The 21059-nt window shown below is 38.5% G+C and overlaps 2 protein-coding genes across 3 annotated transcripts; one reads left to right on the top strand and one right to left on the bottom strand.

Annotated features, from left to right (window-relative positions):
• Positions 1-285: 285 nt before the first annotated feature.
• LOC109405156 (SAGA-associated factor 29) lies at positions 286-1885 on the top strand. Its single transcript, XM_019678176.3, has 2 exons — positions 286-443; positions 504-1885. The coding sequence occupies exons 1-2, from the start codon at positions 405-407 to the stop codon at positions 1335-1337; spliced, it is 873 nt and encodes a 290-aa protein (XP_019533721.1). The 5' UTR covers positions 286-404; the 3' UTR covers positions 1338-1885.
• A 4285-nt stretch (positions 1886-6170) lies between these two features.
• On the bottom strand, positions 6171-19754 carry LOC109405147 (polyadenylate-binding protein 2). 2 transcript variants are annotated; one of them, XR_009997951.1, is made up of 5 exons: positions 19593-19753; positions 19231-19317; positions 18622-19169; positions 18263-18450; positions 6171-6738 (listed from the first exon to the last, which is right to left on the bottom strand). XR_009997951.1 is itself a non-coding variant. In XM_062853291.1 (3 exons), exons 2-3 carry the CDS (start codon positions 19309-19311, stop codon positions 18585-18587), a joined length of 666 nt encoding a protein of 221 aa, XP_062709275.1. In that variant the 5' UTR covers positions 19312-19317; positions 19593-19754; the 3' UTR covers positions 18502-18584. The 2 variants fall into 2 exon arrangements, 1 of the variants encoding a protein (XP_062709275.1); XM_062853291.1 differs by lacking the exons at positions 6171-6738; positions 18263-18450 and having other exon boundaries at positions 18502-19169; positions 19593-19754.
• Between the last annotated feature and the right edge of the window lie 1305 nt (positions 19755-21059).

Below are 21059 nucleotides of genomic sequence, written 5' to 3'. Positions count from 1 at the left end.
TAAACAACAAGGCCACGAAACGTCAAAATCCCATACAAAATCAAAACAGTGCAGTGCCCTATTTATAGTGTCGACAAGAAACGTCACAAGGGGGTGATTCAAAATTTATGGCAGGCTAGCGTAAAAAGCTGGATACCTTTTCAAAAATTATTCTCCAACAAACTTTTTGTTCCGTGTGGGCCGGCCGGCCGTGTGGCCAGCCGAGAAGCCACGACATCAATGTGTATAACAGTTACAATCTGACAGCAGCTGCTGATGCGATGCAAAAGTGCATCTCAAACGAATTTTGATTGGTAGATGCATTACTTTGTTTACCGACGCAGTTTGCTGCTCGATAGACCAGAAATTATTCTTGCAAACAATTTGTTATATTTTTAACCATAAACCGAATAAAATCGTTAAAGATGCCCTTAACTGCGGAGCAGGCAATGCTCCAAGTACAGGTAAGTGATCTACCCCAACCCGTTCAATTTCTCGTACGCTAATAATCATCTTAAACACAGGAGCGTCTCCGTTCCCTCAAATCTCTGATCGCCGAAGTCGAGGCGGAACGCAAGCGAAATGAGCCAAACATCGTCAACACAATTCGATTGGCCAAGATGTCCAACGATGAGAAATCTCCTGCGGTAAATCATAAACTGAAGGCATTGTACAAGACTGGTCTTCAGGATGCAATCCAAGAGGAAAATTTGATTCGCCAAGCGTTGGCTAAGATTCAGGATATCCGAAACATTCGGAACGAACGCCGGATCCAAGCGAGGAATGCTGGCAATAAGGAAACTATTCGCCGAGGTGCGCTGATGAAGATGTTACAAATATCGGCGCAAACCTTACCACTGTTTGTCAGTAAGCCTGGAGAAAAGATTCCTCCATTGTGTGGATGCATTCCAGCCGATAATAGTTACGTTGCTAAGCCAGGGGATATGGTGGCCGCCTTGGTGAAAGGGTTGGAAGACGAGGAGAACTGGATCTTGGCTGAGGTTGTTCAATACCTTTCCTCAGCGAACAAGTATGAGGTCGACGATATTGACGAGGAGCAGAAAGATCGACACATTCTGAGCAAGCGTCGGATAGTACCACTTCCGCTGATGAGGGCTAATCCGGAAACCGACGGTCAGGCACTGTTCTCCAAAGGTACCACCGTTATGGCGCTGTACCCGCAGACCACTTGCTTCTATAAGGCGGTCATAAATGCATTGCCTCAAACGGCCAACGAAGAGTACGAAGTGCTGTTCGAGGATCCGACCTACGCCGATGGGTATTCTCCACCGCTTTACGTTGCCCAACGGTACGTCATTGCGATCAAGCAGAACAAGAAGGTTGGTGCCAACTCCTGACAGTCGTCTCAACAGACGGCGGCGACCACAGCAGCGGCAACAAATTCTTCGGGATCATTGACCGGCACGGCTCTGGGAAGTGCCACTAGCAACAATGCCATTTCAACAACGTCGGGGGGAACCACCTTCTCACTAACATCTGGTAGTTTCATGCAATCGAAAGAAGACAACTTGATGGATGCATTCATGCTGGAGGATCAGTTTTAAATACGAACGACAGGTCGGAAACGTGATGCTCGGTTGCACCACTTTACAAATTTGTTTTAACATGGATTGGTTGAAAGTTGTTTAGCCCCATATCTTCACCTCCGCTTAGACATTGAACTAGGTTTAACTATCTGGGTAGAGCAGGTTTACGAGTTAGGTGAGAGTGAGGGAACCACTACCAGAATATGCTTCTTATATCTTATATACAATGATTCAATACAAGGCAATTGCCGATTATTATAGAGTTAGAATAATACGATTACATACATCATATCATTGTAACCCACGTCTTTCTTCATAACATAATTTTGAAAGGTTCAATAAAATATGTGCTATCAATAGCATGTGTACCTAGTGTGTACTTTGAAAAACAAATTCGCTGACTTTTCCCTGACTTTACCTTTCAAGCTAAATCCCTTGGGAATGCGGATGCCGTGGTCATATGAAGAAGGATTGTCGCCATCGGGAAGCAAATTGAGCGAATAAGGATAGAGAGCATGCATTAAGTAAGTCACGGGAAATTTATAATCCTCTCACCCTCGTACGGGTTTTTCTAATACCGTAAAATGGCGTATCTTTGATAATGCGGGTAACTTTGATAGTGCGACAGGCATGGTATAGTTTACCTTATAACTATGATTCCTTTAACCAGTTAAGAAAAAGACAAACGTAGATCAAAACTATACATGTGAAAGTGCATCCTAAGCGAATTTTCATTAAACCGAGTTTATATTTAACTTTTTGGGCTAAAAATAAAAATTGATGATGTTTCTGTCATTTGTCAAACAATTCAAAAAATCTGCTGTACAGCTCTGTTTCAACTATTTTTTCAATGAATGGCCTCTTATTCTCGGTAGATTCATCATAGTAGATTCCAAATCTGGCCATAAAACTCTTAACGAAGTGAGTTTTTACAAACTGGACTCAATTTTGTAAATTGGGACATAAATCTCCATATACCAATAAACGCCTAAAAGTATGCAATACCATTGTATTTACATGTAGATAAATCTGTGTTATTCAAAAATTGATAATAGAACATTGAAAAAATACCAAAAAAAAAGAAAACCCACCATGAATAGCATGCAATCATACAGGGGATGGCCAAAATGTTTGGTATAGGCAACTTTTTTTCTCTCGCAAAAAAGTTCAACATGCTATAACTTTTTATAGAGTGCATCAAAAAATCTCAAATTTTGACTGTTTGTCAACCTATTATATGTGCATCATTGGTGCAAATTTGGGCTCGATTGATAAATCTTTCGCAAAGTTAGAACTGTTCGAGTAAAACACTATTTTTCAGACAACTCATTTTTGAGCTGTCATATCTCGGAAACCAGTGAACCAGTGATTGACGGAACGCTGCGACGTCAAAGTGCAATCGCCTACACTGATTACCGCTTGCTGCTCCGACTTCCGGTTGTTCACACCCACCACGTCAGTCACCAAGTTCAATTTCCTGGACCTCCACAACCTTGATCGAGTGAGTAGTAGTCAACTCCACTTCTTCGATCGACTCACCGTAGACTTCGAGCGTAACGTCGTCAGCAAAGCCGACAATCTCCACTCCCACCGGGAACTCTAAACTCAACACCTTGTCGTATATGACATTCCATAACACGGGACCCAGAATGGAACCTTGCGGGACTCCCGAGGTTATGTGAAAGCACTTCCAACACACCTCTGTTTCGTAAACTAGTACTCGATTCTGGAAGTAACTACCGAAAATGTTGTACAGGTATCCGGATATCCCCAGACGCATGAGCACATCGGCAGCAATAGCCGACCAACTGGCGCTATTAAACGCATTCCATTCCTTTTCGAGCACCTTCCACGCCGTGTCGATCAAGCATATTGGTCTACGGGTCTCCGGGTGGTTTCCGCGCCTTTGGCAATAGAACCAGGCTCTGCCTCTTCCATATTTCTGGGAAAACTCCCTCGCTCAGGCATTTTTGCATAGCAGACCTGAACCTCTAGGGCAGGGATGGCAAAAATACTTTTTTCTCTTTTCCATTCATCGATACTGGCAGTAAAATAAAAACAAAACGGCAGCACCGATACCATCAGGGTGCGGCCAGAGTGGACGCGTCACGCGGTGCGACACGATTTTGGCGCGATTTCCAACGCGACTTGATAGCCACAATGAACGCGATGCAAGGCGTCTGTACGTGAAGCACATTGAAAAAAAAATCTATTTAGTCTTTTCATATGAATATTTTTATGTTCGTTTTCGTTGGATATCCTTAAAAATCACATACACTGAGAAAACTGATCTTCAGAAGGTCATAAGTTTCTCTTATGAAATTACGATAAGAGAAAGTTTTGATTTTTGAAACCATTTAATAAGACATCATCATTTCATAAGACATCTTATGAAATATTTTTGCGCAATTTAAAAAGCCTCGCAATCTGGAATCGAACCAGGGACGTCGAGATTGGAGAACGCGTGCTTTACTCACGCGCCCATCGACGTTTCGAAAGATGGGGTGGTTGGAACCAAATAAAGTTAGTTTTTTTGGGGAAGAACTTTTAATAAAATATTTTATGATTTTCAAAAGAGCCTTCTTATGAGATTTTTCATAAGAACGGTATAATGAATTTCTTAAGAAATTTTTACCTCAATATAGAGCTCAAATGGAATTTATGTGATTTATTTATTATTTTCATGTACTTGATTAAATTCATGCGATTTTCATAGAAAATGTTATTTGAAATCTCAGCTATCTGATCGATTTTCAAGAGATATGTGATTTATTTATAGAACTCTGAATTTCGATCAGATTTTTGAATTTATTCAAAACGCGTGCATTTGTTCTCACGAGCAGTGAAGAAAATTGTCAGACAAAAGAGGCACAAAACAAGCAACAAAGAAGACGCGGCGATTACTCTTTATCCCAACTGGTAACAGATAGTGACATGATCTCGAAAATTGTTGTTGCAGACAAAACGGAGCCTAAATTTGTTGAGTACTCTCAACTTGTGACTTACTCTAGTTACTCTATTTTCAGAAGGAAAAGAAAAATTCCTTTGCGAGCATAACACCGGCACTAGCTGACGACCTATCTTTCAACAACTGCATAGTTTCAAATGCGTTCCCCGGAAAAAAATATTACAAGTGAGCAAGAACAAGTTACGTTATCGTTAATAGTTGACTTCTTGAGACATGTTGCATTTGATGTTCTGGGTGCAATGTTAAACTGGGATTTCAAGACGTTTATCCTTTATGCAATGAGCATTATGGTTCAGCTGACCATGGATAATTGACAGAGGTGAAGAAAGCGTTTCGACTTTTTTGAAATAAGTACCGAGAAGTGAATCAAAATTCAACCATCGCGCAACAATAATGACAATGTCGCAACCTGTATTTGTTGCGACAATACACCCAATGCGACATAAGTTTGTCCCAACTTGAAAATAATAGGAATAACATCGTACACCACGAGTTTAGAGATTTTCAAGCCTTGCATTGTGATTTTCGAACGGTAACTTTGAGTCGGTAAACACTGCTACTCTGCTGAAGATCTATCATCAAACAGTTTAGACTTTGGGTTACGAATAATTGATTAATCACGAGTTGAAAAGTACACAACAAATTCAGCTCCCGTTTTGTCTGCAACAACATTTTTCGAGATCATGTCATTATCTGTTACCAGTAGGGATAAAGAGTAATCGTCACGCCTTGTTTGTTGCTTGTTTTGTGCCTCTTTTGTCTGACAATTGTCTTCACTGGGCCGTACCCTTATGGAAAATTGAGAAATTTATTTTTAATCGAAATCATTTTGATTAAAAATAAATTTCTCAATTTTCCATAAGGGTACGGCCAGAGTGGACGCGTCACGCGACGCGACGCGGTTTTCCAATACGATTTGACAGCTCCTCAAGGGGTTGGTCATTCAGCACACTTCATTTGTGCCGTGATTTTTGAGCGTGTGCCAATATGTGCCTAAACTGTGCCGGTTGTTTTTCAGTGTGTGCCGAACGTGCCGGAGGTGTGCCGAATGTGCCCAGTGGAATATTTTCTTAGAATGTTTTTGCGCTAATTATAATCCTGTCTATTTTTGGCGAATGTTATTGGTCTAGTCGGTGTTTACAGACAAAATTCCACCCAGAACACTTGTCTAGAATCTGTATGAAGGGATTTTTTGCAATCGTAAGTATAATGACAGTTTAATTCCATACCGCAAAGTTGGATTTCTATGTTGTGCCCATGTGTGCCGAGATGTGCCGGGCACAATGTGCCGAGTGACCAACCCCTTGCAGCTCCTAATTATTGATTGTTATTCCTTTGCGTGCAAATTTCCGCGTCGCGCTGCGTGACGCGTCCACTCTGGCCGGCACCTAAGGCAGCTTCCATTTATTACGTAACGCTATAATCGACCATTTTTTACCCCCCCCCCCCCCCCCTCCGCCCTCCGTAACGCTTTTTTGTATGAAAATCCCCAAAATGTTGGTATGAACCGTAACGCTCGGCCATACTCCCTCCTCCCCATAGAGCGTTACGTAATTTGCGAACGGCATCTAATGGTCAGTGATACATCTCTACGAGAGAACAGACTAACACTTTTATTTCCCTTACGATTTATACTTTAATACTTAAATCTTCTCGTGATTATTGTTTTTTTTATCTTTTCATATTCTGTTGTCATCTCGATTTTTTTTTTCTTTTGCTGTGTTGCTCCTTGATTTCATCAATTTCATTGTGTGGGCTCCAGGTCCTCTTTTCTCCGGTTGTATCTTTTCAAACATTTTTTTTTCGAAACTTTTGTCTTATTTTCTCATTGCCTTGGGTATTTTTTTGTTTGTTGGTGGCGGATTTCAACTCATCTTTTGCCATCTTTTTTGCGTCTTTTATTTTTGCCATCTTTTGGTGTTCTGCCATCTTTTTTATATTTTTTCATCATTCCGCATCTTTTTGTGTTGGCTTTTTTGAGTTACTCCAATGGATTTTTTTATGTGGCATCTCATTTCCTTTTCTTTTTATTGTTTTGAACGAATTCAAAAAACATTATTTCCGAGATTGGTCACACTGTGACAATGGCTTATGGTGGAAAAAATCCAGTCGTTCTGGCAAAGGAACGAAACTTTATAGCAGTGCAATGTGTCCTTATTTGAAGGTTTTTTATTGTTAGAGAAAATTCGAAGACAAATAATGTTTTTTGAAAAGATTTTCGTAACCAAATATAATAATAATAATCTGTAAAATATTAGACAACATTATGTTTTTATTGTGTTACAAAATTAATCTGGGAAACGTGAAAATAAAAGCCGGTAGATGAACAATGAATTTGTTAGTGATGTTATACACATGAGTGAAAGCTTGTTAGTAACAACAATGATAATGTCGTTTGCTCAATTGTGGCATCGATTGTACGACAATTATTCACGCAAAACCATTTACAGAAAACAATTCATGTTTCCAATGGTATCAAAATATCCGCATATTTTGAATCTAGGGTCTTGTACCATTTGGGCAGGTGTACCTAATTTGGGCACTTGCCGCTATAACTAAGTCAATTTCAAACGGATTGATATGAGTTTTTGTATATACACCGTGTCCAATAAGTTCTCATACAAAATATAAATTTAGAAAATATTATTTTATTTCACATCTGTGATTCATATTTTCAAAGCGAATGCATGTATTGGAGGGCTACATAATACTGATTAAATAAAGCATATGATTTATAATAACGTTATTTTCTATTTGTTTTATAAGCCTAGCAGTACACTTACGTTTTCTGAAATACGTTTGCTCCGGCACGCAAGAAAAATGTTCGAAAAGTTTTTCATTCTACGATAGCTCCATAGCGTCCATAGAGTTAAATTTTGAGTATTTGTCTCAAGTATTGTACCAAATGGATAAACAAAGGATAAAACAATACAATTTTAGTGATGAAATGATAAGAAAGTTGCAAGAAAGCTGATCTTGAGCTGATTTTCTTCAAAATGACCGTTATATTATAGATAAACATCATAAAGCGTAAATTTTGGTCAAAATTTACCACAATAGGGATACAAGTACGTTTTAGAAGTGAGAATGTTGTGACAGGGTGGCCACTCTGAGCGGCAAATAAAATTCCCGAGTTTTTCCCGGTTTTCCCGATAGCTTTTTGAAATTTTTCCCGATTCTAAAATAGAATGATTTACAGTGAAAATTAAACGTAACTTACTAAGAAAAATTTAAGAGAATTAATATTGAATATTTTCAAATCCTTGGGTTTTACATAGTATTCATATGAACTTGAAAATAAGTTTACAACTGATTTACTTAATATTTAGCTAAGTCATGTGTTGATTGTCTCGTATCCAATGATGGGCATTGAAGCTACGACATCTTCATTAAAGATTCTTAAATTTAAATTTTAAGATGACCAACTAGTACAAATTATGCAGTTGTTTAAGCAAATAAAAATAAAAAGGATAACCCTGAGGGAGGGGGGGGGGGTGGTGTCGCAATTCTCAGAGAATACACTATGATTATAGGATTTACGAATCTAATAATAAGTGGATTTCTTAGTAATAGTCCAAAAAAAATCTTGGTAAGTTCGTTTGGGAAACTAATAGGGAATAACAGAATGCCCAGAAAAAAAAATATTCTGGATGGACTTCTGGCGGAATATCTGGAAAGATTTATCGTGAAAGAATTTTGGAAACGATTTTTAGGGAAATCTTCCGTGTAGTATTTGTGATGGTCATTTTTAAGATAATTTGATAAAAAACCAGTGGCGAACTTTAAGGTAGCATAAATGGCTACTACAGAAAGTCAGGCAGGTTACTTAGGCTGAAATGGTTAATTCTAGGAGAAATTTGAGAGATCAAAGAAATCTTAGATTTTGTCCGATAAACGTCTAGCTTTCAGTTATTTCATCAGCGATTGCAATATGAAGTTCTCAGAGATTTAATTTTTGATCACATTTCCAGATATGTCAAGAATTTCTCTAGGAATTCCTGAAAGATTTGTTTTTGAGAAATTATTTCCCCCAAAATTTAGAGGCAGATTCATTATTTGGGATTTTTTATTTCCATAAATCATACAACTATATTGCTCCAGATGCTTTTGAATACTCACTGAAACTCCCGCGAGAATTTCAATTGGTAGTTGAACTAGAAACTACGAATATTCCAAATTCTGGAGAATTTGCTGAACCAAGAGTTTTAGCAGGCACTTATGCTAAAGCTTCGCCAAAAAGGGATTTTTCCGATAACTTACTCCGGCTTTCTCCGAACATTCAGTTCAACAGATGAGTACATCAAAGCACTTCATGGAAAACAACAGAAATCTTTCAAACAAAATATTAGAAATACTTTTATGAACTACACTAGGCGTGCTTTGAGGAATTCCATCAGATATTAAAAATCCCTTTAAATATTCTTTCAAATGTTTTTCACTAACTATTTTTAAATTGTAAGAATGTTTTCACCAGAATTACTCATCTAGGTCTTCATAATTTTCATTTGAATTTCTTCTTGCAATTCATTCATTCATTCAAAATTTTATCAGCATCCTATCCAAATTCTCTCGATGACTTTTCGCTCAAAGGACAAAGGCTATATCAAGTATTCTCCTAGAGATTGTACAAGCATATTTTTTTTTAGAAAGAAGTTATAATTTTTGTTTTGTTTTATAAAACTTTTATAGGACGCATGATGTTTTCTGGAACATGTACATCCTGAAATGCACAAGTGTCATATGAATCTATAAATTTTTGTATGTGTCTCAACCAGTATTTCCACCAGAATGTTCCTTAGACTATCTTTAAAATTGTTCAAATTGTGATGTTAGGTAACATCACTATGATTAACTTTACTTGTCATGAATCGACGATAAGATATTAATTTCCAAGAATGGTTTTTATGCCAGTTCACCCACTATGTTATTATAAGTTCAACAGTTGTTAACTGCATTTCCCACAAATTCCCGTACTTATGATTCTGAAGACTGTACAAAATTTAAAATTTTGGAAATTCCCGGTGACTAGCAACAATTCCCGAGGTTTTCCCGACTTTTTCCCGGTGGTTTCGAATTCCCGAGCTTTTCCCGGTTTTCCCGAAATTCCCGACTGGGTGGCCACCCTGTTGTGAATCAACAAGATAAGATACAGCCATGCTTCTTTAACACAACAAATCTCATTAAAACAGGTAAACGGACATTTTTGTTTGATCCCTGTTTTATTTTGTACAAAATAGAATGGCTTCGTACTCCACCAATACAGTCTTATATTTTTTTCTCTTCTGGCCATAGTTACTACTAGCAATGGTGAAGACAGGAACCTAATTTGTTTCAACTTTGAACCATTACTCGTTGAAATGTGACGCAATACCAAAGAAATGGCATGCGTGCCAGCTGAAATAGACTTACGACACACATAAGCGATCAGCAGAGAAGGATAAAGAACAGTTAATTCCAAAACATATGCTGCATTTGATTGTTAGTTGGCCTTTCAATAAATAAATTTACTTTGAAAATCCTAATTACAGATGTGAAATGAATTCAATTTGAATTTGTATGAGAACTTATTGGACTCGGTGTAGTTAGGTACGTACATTATCTAACTCTATACAAAAACTCAAATCAATCGGTTTGAAATTGACTTAGTTATAACGGCAAGTGCCCAAAATAGGTACACCTGCCCAAATGGTACAAAACCCTATATACAAAACTGAACATGTTTTTTTTTAACAATGAAAAGTTCGTATGGGAACGATTTGTTAAATCACCTTTCAGCGAATTTCTCACTGGGTGAGCTATTAAGCAGTCGGGCAGCCAGGGACAGCATGCTCCTCAGAGTATGTGCAAGAATGAGCGGTTTCAATATGAAAATGAGTTGCACTGTGCTCATTTTCTGTGCGAAATGCCATCCCTGCGAACAGCTTCGACAGCAAACAGAGGAATTGAAAAAAAAAACCTTTCAACTGATCGTAAATCAGAAAAAAGTTCTTTAAAAAAACATGCATCATTAACCACTAGGCTAGGTACGTAAACTCAATTTTGACAATAATAGAACCCCGCTCCCCCCTCGTAGACTTTTTCGAAATTTTAGACAAAGTTTTCAAAACTTATACTGCTCCTACTCGCATATCAGTCCCATTTGACCTTTCATCACTTTTGAGTTGACGTTATGAATAGCCATAATTTTCAATGTACTTCTAAGAACCATAATAAAAATTGTGGATTTTTACTGATACTGAATGTACCCGCATATCAGTCCCACCGTGAATGTGTGTACCCTGTAACACATAATGAAACAATTTTATAGTAATCAAAATTTTTTAAGTTATGTATTGAGATGCAAAGCAATCTGTGTAAGTTTCGAGATGATCGAAATATTTTTCGAATTTAGGCAATTTTTCAAAGTTTCATATGGAAACGGATTTTCAAACTTCAAATGCTGTTTTCTCAATTCCTACTTTTTACAAATGGGACTAATATGCGAGTGGGGGCAGTTGCATAATAAAGCCACATACTGCCATGCAGGGCTGATGCATAATGCAAACTTTTTTCCACGGAATACTAGCTAGTGATTGTGGGCATGTGAGGAAAAATGGCTCTAAAGGAGTGGTTATTATCCTAAATGACAATATTTGACCCTGCGCAAATTTTGGTGTTTACACAGTACTTCAATATCACCAAACCAGCTACACTCACACAAGGAAGCAATGGGATATCTGTCGGGGACTAACAGACATCTTCAGTGTATGAGTGTTAGTGATCTTCTATTTTTAGACGACAATGACGCCTGCTACGTCAGAATGCTGGTGAATGTGGGGAAGTCGAAGGAAGTGGTTTGTAACCACAGCAGAATAATTCATGCGGATGTCGGAGTGTTGGAAGGATATTGCTGGTAGAGGGTTCACACATCGGTACGTGGATGCTAGGCGTCAGGTGATAGAAATAGATAGACACTATAGATTCCATAGACTCGCGGAAGCGAAGACAACTGTAGTCAAACGAACTGTCAGTTCGTGTAGCCAAACGAGCATGACGTCACGATTTCAATAGCGACAACGGATTGCGTGGCGTCATATTCGGTCGGTACACTCTAAATTCACGATAAAACACACTAAAATCGTATTGCTCAACCATGTCTCCGCGAGTCTATGGAATAGGCCGTCCCTTATTTTGCGAAAATTGGAAATGTTATAAGTTCGTTAGTGGAAAATGATCGTTTTAGCTAAAAAATGATCGTATCAAAATTTGAAGTCCGTATCTCAAGGCTAAGTGGTCCCTCAAGGGGCCTAAAGTTGTCAAAAATGTATGGGGCCAAAAAAACATGAAATTTTTTTCGACAAAAAAATACGCTTATCTACTAAAACCGATGATTTTAGGATCCTAAAGGGCCAAAAATGTGCTTAGAATTGCAATATCTCTACTCGTTTTTGAGTTATTGAACACAATAAGATAGGTTTCCTTCGGAATCTAAAAAAAAATGGTCAAAAATCCTGATTTTTCGGTCGTTTTTTGTCAATATCTTGGAAACGAGTAGAGATATCGCAAATCTAAGCACATTTTTGGCCCTCTAGGGTCCTAAAATCACCGGTTTTAGTGGAATAGCGTATTTTTTTTTTGTCGAAAAAAAAAAATCATGTTTTTTTGGTCCCATACAATTTATTTTTGACAACTTTAGGCCCCTTGAGGGACCACTTAGCCTTGAGATACGGACTTCAAATTTTGACATGATATTTTTTTAGCTAAAACGATCATTTTCCACTAACGAAGTTATAACATTTCTAATTTTTGCAAAATAAGGGACGGCCTACTATGGAATCTATAGTGTCTATAATAGAAATGTGTGTTTATTACTCTGAAGAGAATTCACGGAACGGTTCGCTTGGTTGCATAACTCGTAGGCGTTATGTTATCTGATAGATCTAGGACAGAATAAGACAGCTAGTCTGCCAAAAAGAGACCAATTTGAATCTCAATAGTCTTGGCAACGCTGAAAAACACAGAGTGTCTACTCATTAAACAAAATAAAACTCCCACCAATTTTCCACGTTCTTCCAGCGGAAATTTGGAATGTTTATACCTAATTGAAAATTTGTCTTATATTTTATAATATTTATATACTTTTAAAAAAATATACAGAAATATCCTCAAAAGTTAGGTAATTTTTTTCAAGGGAAATTTTACGAGAAATTTTACCAAATTGTTGAAATCTTCCGAGAACTATTTGCGAAACTCCTTCGAAAATAGAACAACGGTTAAAGATATCTAGATTTTTCCTAGAGTTTTTTAGGTCAATTGGGTTGTTTAGTGAATAAAATATTGCTATTTTCTATAGCCTAATCGAAAGAGCTATTTTTTTTTAAATATAACGTGATTTAACTGGATTACAATATCTTTGTTTTGATGGTTAAATTAATAAAACAGTTTTAATTTTCGTGGATAGAATGACAGTTCAATCGATAAAATGACAGTTCGACCCGAACAAAAATTTTTCCCCATACAAACTTTAAATGGATTTTAAAAATAGTTCCCGAACTCCAAAAATTATGAAATTTTGGATTTCGACTATTTTTTGGGCGGAGAATCTGATTATGAAATAATCTCGATACCCCTAAAGAACCCAATTGCAAGACATTGGTTTAACTTTTCCGCCTATTTTTTTTTTATAAATGACATCCAAACACTAAAAAAAAGGAGAAAACATTCAATAGTCCAATCAATATCACAGACCATATGAGCATGAGCATAGATGACCGCACAATTCGTAGTTGCTACTCCGTGATTGACCAGAGCAATCGAAATTGCACAAGGAACCAATGAATAGGGCTTGGGACTAGCTTACTATTCTCAATGTACACAGTTCGAGAGCTCTCAACTTTAATAAGGTCAATAACGGCGCCGGCCACGTCCTTACGGTCATCGAGGATGGAAGGGAATGTTAGTAAGCCAAACGTTGTTAAAAAGACCGCGAATCGCTGCATCTCCACGTTTGTCTCAGGAAGGAATTTTTTGTTAGTAGGGTAAGGTACATTGTCAGTCCGGGAGTCACCTATGGTTGGTGATATTATTTGACAATGGATCAATATACACAAACCGCCGTTAACAACCGATCACTTTTCGACGCAAAAACTAACCAAAAAGAAAATTCTATCGCGCGTCTCCACTCCACTAGGGAGCAGAAACCTTTAGTCTATTCCACACAGAAATACACTGAACGCGACTCACTTGTCGGCGCCCGGATTTTTTCTCGACCGGCGAACCCGAAGTAACATTTTTCACTCTTTTGTGTAAATGCAAAAAATGAAAGAAAATATTTATTATCAACTAAAAGTGTATTGGAAACTAGCGCCGAAGGGAAGCGAAAAATTCGGAACCGACTCGAACCACGGCGCGCGCACACTCGTCCCGTCGTCGGAGCCCCGCAGAGAGAAGAGGAAAAAAAATCGCAAAAATCTAGCAAAGCGAGCGCGCGAAACTTTGCTGCTGCCGAACTACCGCACACTACTCAATATCACAGACCATATGACCGTTAAAGTTTTGAAACTGAAGTTGGATGTCTTGTTACAAAAATAAATGAAATTAATAGTTACGAAGGATTAACATATTACGAAACATAGATAAACCTTACAAACGCACAAATAAGATACATTTACTTCCAGAACTTCTTCCTGTTTACCGAGATGTCCTAATTTTTCTCAGGATTTCTTCCAAAGTTCTTCTCGAGATTTCTTCTACTCTACACTGAACGACGGCTTGCAATTACGTGAATGAAATACGACCCACAGCTCTGTGAGAAGGCATTGGTTGCAAAAGCAGTTACGCCCTTTTGAAATGTTGATGCCGAATTATGCGTAGAACGGCAGTGCTGCGGTCTGTGCGACCACAAGAGGTATTCCTGAATAGAACTCTGATCTGTTCAGATTCAAAATATCTTCGGATAAACCGATCTTTTGTATAGCTACAAATCTCTAGCTTCCGTCTCGACCCTATTCCGTCTAGACCCGATTTAGTAGGCACTAGCTCTGCTTACTTCAAATCTTCAGGAGCAAATGGGGTTTTGTCCTATGTTTCTCCAAAGGGATTTAAGTATTTCAAACATGTTTTGAACTCTTGTAGTTTTCTATTGAGTATTTTCATCGCGTGAAATTACTCCATAGTTTTATCCCGAAAGGGTGCCTGCGTTGTATACCTCGTTCTTTCCGAAATGATTGAAACGCATTGTCGATTATCACATCTGTGATGTTCGTCTGGCTAACATGCCTATTCATGTGAACTCACATGCCTCTCAATGTGGGATGTCCACAGTGGCTCTTTTTACACAAAGTTGTATAAGAAAACACTCGCTCAAACGTAGTTTTTGCTTGGGTGATTTCTAGAATATTTAGGATGCTTTCGATGACGTGCCTTTCAATGTCGAATTGAAAGTCGCATGACGTCACATGCTTCCTCCAATAAGCTATAGGCTCTCTTTACGCTTACCGTCGTGTGGGGCTTCTTTATACACTTTTTCATGGTTTTTCAACTTTATGACTTTAAAACTCCCAGAGTAATGAATGATTTTCCACATTTTTTACACACAATAATCGTGAATTCGTGAGTATGTATGTAGGATGTATGCAAAATTTGAACTAAATCCATCAATAAAGAAAAAAGTTGTTCATACACCAATCGGACACATCTCATATAGAACCGGATGGGGGCTACTTTGGACATTTTTAACTATAACACAACTGCATTAAAAATTTCAGGGTTATTTAGAAAACTTTACCTCGTTAATAAATAAATAATAATAATTTAGAAAACTACTTTGTACCATTACTGAAGTACCTATACTAAACATGATTTCAATAAATATATGCGTTTTTTAATAGTTCTGTGCTACCTTTGGTATTATCAGCAGCGTGATATTATGATATAGGCAGCCTTAAAAAGGGGCCATCAAACCATTACCTATTTAGGTGAAACATTCATTTATAATGTATAACAATACAAATAATCGATGTTATATCCTACGTTGATACATATTGAACGAATTGATCAACCATTTGAAATTTATAAACTGTAGAAACAATGCTTACAGAGCAAATCAGTAACTAATTTTGAAAACGACGTATAATCAGTGGTGTTGCATTGATTGTCGTTTTCAAAATTGGTTACTGAAATGTTGATATGTACGTTATTACGATTTTTGAGTTACCGCTCGTAACCGTCTGCTTGTTTGATTCGCTGAGTCTATTTGTGCTGAATATAGTGTTTATTCACTTCTAAAAATTGTTTCTGTACCGTTAAGTGATATAAACTGATCATTATTATCTTCGTGTTATATCGTCAAAAAGATCTAGTGCTCTAATTGAGTTAAAAAACGACAGCAAAATTAGAATCTTCAGAATCTGCAATCGCCATTCCACACTTTTGTGACTGTGAGTACTTGGATTCACCGTAATGCAGTGTAACAAATGCGCGCTCGCCATCGACCGTAAGATCGAACGATACACTGTCTGCGAGGAAAAATGTGCGAAACGATATCACGCTGAATGTGTTGGCTTGGCTGAGGAAACCGTTCGTGCTTTGTTCGCCAAAAACATTCTTTGGATGTGTGATGCGTCTTGGCAGACTATTGCAGTTCTCGTGATGCAACCACCGATTCCACCGCCGAGGATGTAGAAACCGTTGAATTGATTAACTGCTGCGCTCATAAATCAACATGTGAAGCCGAAATCGAGGAGCTGAAAACGAAAGTGAGCGATATTGTTGATGTTCTCACTACGATGATATCTCAACGCACAGAACAGGAAACGTATAGGCAGCAGCATTCTACGCCCGTTTCTCCTGCTGCATACAATAGCCAGCTACTCAATGGAACTCGATATACGAGCGAATGTGGATCTATTGGCAACACCACATCTTTAACGCAAACCGATATTGGCGATACGTTCTCTTTTTAACCAACGTTGATTGTAGAACTAGAAATGAAGATATTACTAGGCTTGTATGTGATAGCTTGAATATTGACGATTACTGTAAAGTTAAGGTGAGGAAGCTTGGTTCTAAGCAGATAGAATTTGAAAGAGATTATATTTCTTTTAACGACGCGTAGTGCGTCATCAGCATCATTGAAATCTCACTCGAAATTTCAAAGTGATAAAACTCAGTTACCAAAGCGCAAATTTGGATGAAAATGTATCATCCCATATGCTCACTCATGGTGAGTGTGATGATACTTTTTCTACTGCGTGACTGTAGAATTGCCCGTTTTTTATCACTTCAAAAACGCGAGGCAAACAATCATTGAAAATTAAAAAGTCAATGATTCCTATGAAAATTCTGTGATGCACCAAGTCACCTTAAAATTATGTTGGACAAAAAATGGAAATCGTTAGCATTGCAGCCTTCTACGTGGCCTTAAATTTAAAGAATTTGAAAATCGCCACGTTGTTTGGAAACCAAACCAATCGTGAAGAAATCGGTAATTTTGTGTTTGATTGTTGTTAGCTGTTTCATTACTTTTGTTGAAATCGGTATCTTTGTTGTGTTAGCTAATATATATAGTCAATTCTCGGATACTTTTTCAAAACGACGTATAATACATGCAAATCCTATGTTGATACGTCGTTTTAAATAAGTATCCGAGAATTGTTTTACTCAAACTTGTAAATATTATATGAAAGATTGATTGTCATAGCCTAATCTATCAATGTTTGTGTTAACGTAGTTGTATAGTATTAAGAACACATTTTAATAAGGCCAAGAATTGGTCAGTTAAAATTACAAATGAATAAATAAATAAATAAATAAATAAATAAATATACTTTTTTGGTTTATTCGATGTTTTTTCGCCTCCTGACAAGCAATAAAGGCCCTGTTTAAAGAACAATTTCAACTAAATGAAGGGGAAAATATTGCGTCATAATAGTCCCAAAGACATCAAACATATTTGAACCATATTTTGAATTCAAAAAATCCATATTCAAAAGTGTGCAAAGTAGCCCCGCATTTCTAAATTAGCCCCACACGACGGTATGCGTTTTACGGTGTCCTTTTCAGGGCACTGATTAAACTATTTGTTGTATGGGCTATGAGCTCTCGTTGCGCTTATGCGTTCATTCCCTCTTCTAGAGCACCCCTTCCTATTTCATCACCTTTCCCTTCCCTAATCCCATTCTCCCTCAGGTAAATGATGAAATAGGCTTATATGTATGGCGATGGCACCAATGTCCCAAATGGAGGATAACGTGCCTCTGGAGCCGGCCTTCTGATAAATAAATACCCAGCTTTGTTAATAATCCCAACTACCTATGTATCAAAAAATAAAGTTATTATCGAACAGAAGAAAAAAAAAACATTGTAGGTGGCGACATAGTTTCTTTTGCCTTTTTTTTAACCCTCCTAGGATGTTAGGATCGGCGCACCACGATGGCGTAGTGCACACTCGGCGTGCCTGTCTGGGTCACATCTTACTAGGGTTAACCCTTAATTTCTAGCTACATTACATCTACTACTTTTACGTGCAAACTGCACTAGTAAATATACTATCACTACTACTCAAATATAGAATATGTGAAAAATATAGATTTTCGATAAAATGGGCTTTGTGTAGAGATAAACAGATGATAGATTTGAAGAGGGTGCATTTCGACCTGCGCAAGTAACAGGAAATATTGCATTCCCGAAGGCGCGGCTCATCAGTTGCAGGTAGAAGACGATGAACTGTTTTGCACTTTGCAAGGAAAGCTACTTGGAGGAAAATGCCAAAGGAATACTGTGTACTTACCCTAGATGCCACTGGTGCTTTCCAGTGTCCTGTCTCGTTTCTCTTATCCTACGAGGGGATGCCTAAAAACTAAACGTGTTGTGAGTCGGATTTGCGTGTGTGTTACAGCGAATATCGGGGGCCGCATTGGGACTTAGCGTTTCCCCTAATACGGTGCGTAATAGGTGGCTCTTCCTCGATATCCACGACTGCGTCGTCGTTTGCGACGGTTGGTGGTGACGTGAAGCACATTTGAACAATTGAAATGGAAAACGAAAAACAGGAAAACAATTTATTTTTCCAACATGATATGGCTAGGTATTAAGTAATATTTTTTTTTCTACTATTCAGTGTATCTTGCGTTCTGATAAGGTACGTACGCAGGTCTTCGTGATCCTCGGTGTCCTCCGTAGCAGCATGCCCTCGAAATGCGCGCTCCCCGCCCACGGACGGAGGAGCCCCGAGGGAACCGATTGGTAGTGCACATTCCCGGCCGGTTCGTTCGTTTCGGATTGACTTTGATTTGCCGCCCTCGGAAGAGAGTTTCATTCATGGCCAGCGCCGTTTCGACAAATTCCTTCGAGCCAAACTCTATGTAGGCGAAACCCTTCGGATGTCCGTCCGCCTTATTGCACAGAATGGTTACCCTATTGATGGTGCCACAGCCATGGAAATGGGCTTCTAGCTCTTCCGCTGTCGCTCCGTAATCGACATTACCGACGTAAATGGAACGATTATCAATTTCGGCTTTTTCTTCTGCCGTCAGAATCGGGGTGACGCCGGTGGGCGACCCAAGCGTCATTTGTTTGGTAACTTCCGTTTGAAGTTGCTTCAACTTCTCCGCTTCTTCCTCCATTTCTTTCACACGAGCCTTGATTGCCTCCAGTTCCGGATCAATTTGCATATCAGCACCTTTCAGATAGTCCTCCTGTCAAAACCAAATTGAATTATTATTACCAATAACACTAATCTAAACCATTGTAACTCACCTCAAGAATCAGCTCGGAGTCATCATCATTCGATCCCAGCGCTCCCAGGTTGGAGTCGTTCAAGAGATTTTCATCGGCCATTGTTTCCTGTTCGCCGTGTAAGTTCAACCAAAACAAAATTCAAAACAACGTTCGTTAGCGCACGATTGATGATTGTTTTTCATTTCACCCGACCGGTGTCCATCATCGCCGTAATGATCATCAACACCTAGCGGCGCATCGCGTTCATGACGATGACGATTGCTGCCGCTTGCTCACGGACACCGAAAAAGCAATGGCGACGACCGGAGGAAAAATCGTCGAGCGTCGGGTGACGATTTTAAAATGCATTTTTACAGCGTAAAAACAAATCTTGCACTTACCTTTTAACAAATTACGAAATACTGAGCACAAAGCAGTTGTTTTACACTAAATTGCAGCCGAACCGGCAATAATTGACGGGAAATAATCCGAATTCAAAATTCACACCGACCACGAAAGCAGCTTCTCACTCGGCAGACTTTTTGCAAACTTCATCGGTTCGTTCGTCGACTTTCGCTCGTGAGTACCTGGGCGAAGTAACGGCCGTTCCCAGCGTAACGCATCCGGGGTTACGATAGGATCGGTGCTTCAACTTGAAAACTTTTTTAACAAAATTGTTACTATATATTTTCGTTACTATATTATCGTCGCACCACCAAATCGAAGTCGTCGCTAGAAGCACATGCGAAGTTGGAGCTGCGAAGTAAATTTGAATCTATTTTTTCTGTTGCGCATCATTAAGCTAATTAAGAGCAACAATATGCACTAATCCAAATTGAGTTGCGACATTTCTAAGTAGGTTAAAAATCAATTTTCGCACGTTCGGTCACTTTGTATTTTGACCAAAAGCATAATATTATGCTTTTGGTCAAAATACAAAGTGACCGAACGTGCGAAAATTGATTTTTAACCTACTTAGAAATGTCGCAACTCAATTTGGATTAGTGCATATTGTTGCTCTTAATTAGCTTAATGATGCGCAACAGAAAAAATAGATTCAAATTTACTTCGCAGCTCCAACTTCGCATGTGCTTCTAGCGACGACTTCGATTTGGTGGTGCGACGATAATATTTTTTAGCCTAATCGGAAGAGCTCATTTTTCTGAGTATAAAGGTGATTTTATTGCGTTCCAATTTCTTTGTTTTGGTGGTTAAATAAACAAAACAGTTTCAATATCCGTGGATAGAATGACAGCTCAATCGATAAAGTGACAGTTCGCCCCGAACAAAAAAATTTCCCCATACAAACTTTAAATGCATTTTAGCGGGCACCAAAAACGATGAACTTTTGAATTTCGACTAATATTCGATTATGCAATAATCTGGATACTCCTAAAGAACCAATTGCAAAATTTAACAAGTTTTTGCAATTAAAAAGCAATCATGTGTCAAATTCGTGCTGTAAGTCATGCTTTCAGTGCATTTCGATGTGAAGAGTCAAAGTGCAATTAGCGAATGGCATTCGTATTGCTGCAAAGTCAAGTGCAAAGTAAACATTTTGCAACGAGCGAATGGCCGCTGTATTCGCCATGACAAAGTTAAGCGAAGACGGCTAATAACAAGACAGACATCTACCATCTTGCTCCATATACCTTGGAAGCTACAAGCACACTAGCGCCACAAACGACTTCAGGGAACAACATCATGAATGAGTGTGCATGCGATGCTACCATTTCCGTGTATGTATTTGCATGTACACGCACACAATGATGTTTTAATGTTCCTGTGAATCGTTGAGGGCGTTTCAACCATGTCGCCTGCAACAAGGTGGGAGCCGAGGTGGGAGCTGGCTGTCTTGTTATTAGCAG

This window comes from Aedes albopictus, chromosome 2 (assembly GCF_035046485.1).
Source record: "Aedes albopictus strain Foshan chromosome 2, AalbF5, whole genome shotgun sequence".
Lineage (NCBI taxonomy): Eukaryota > Metazoa > Arthropoda > Insecta > Diptera > Culicidae > Aedes > Aedes albopictus.
The sequence above is the reverse complement of the archived record's forward strand: the minus strand, read 5'-3'. Positions and strand labels throughout refer to the sequence as shown.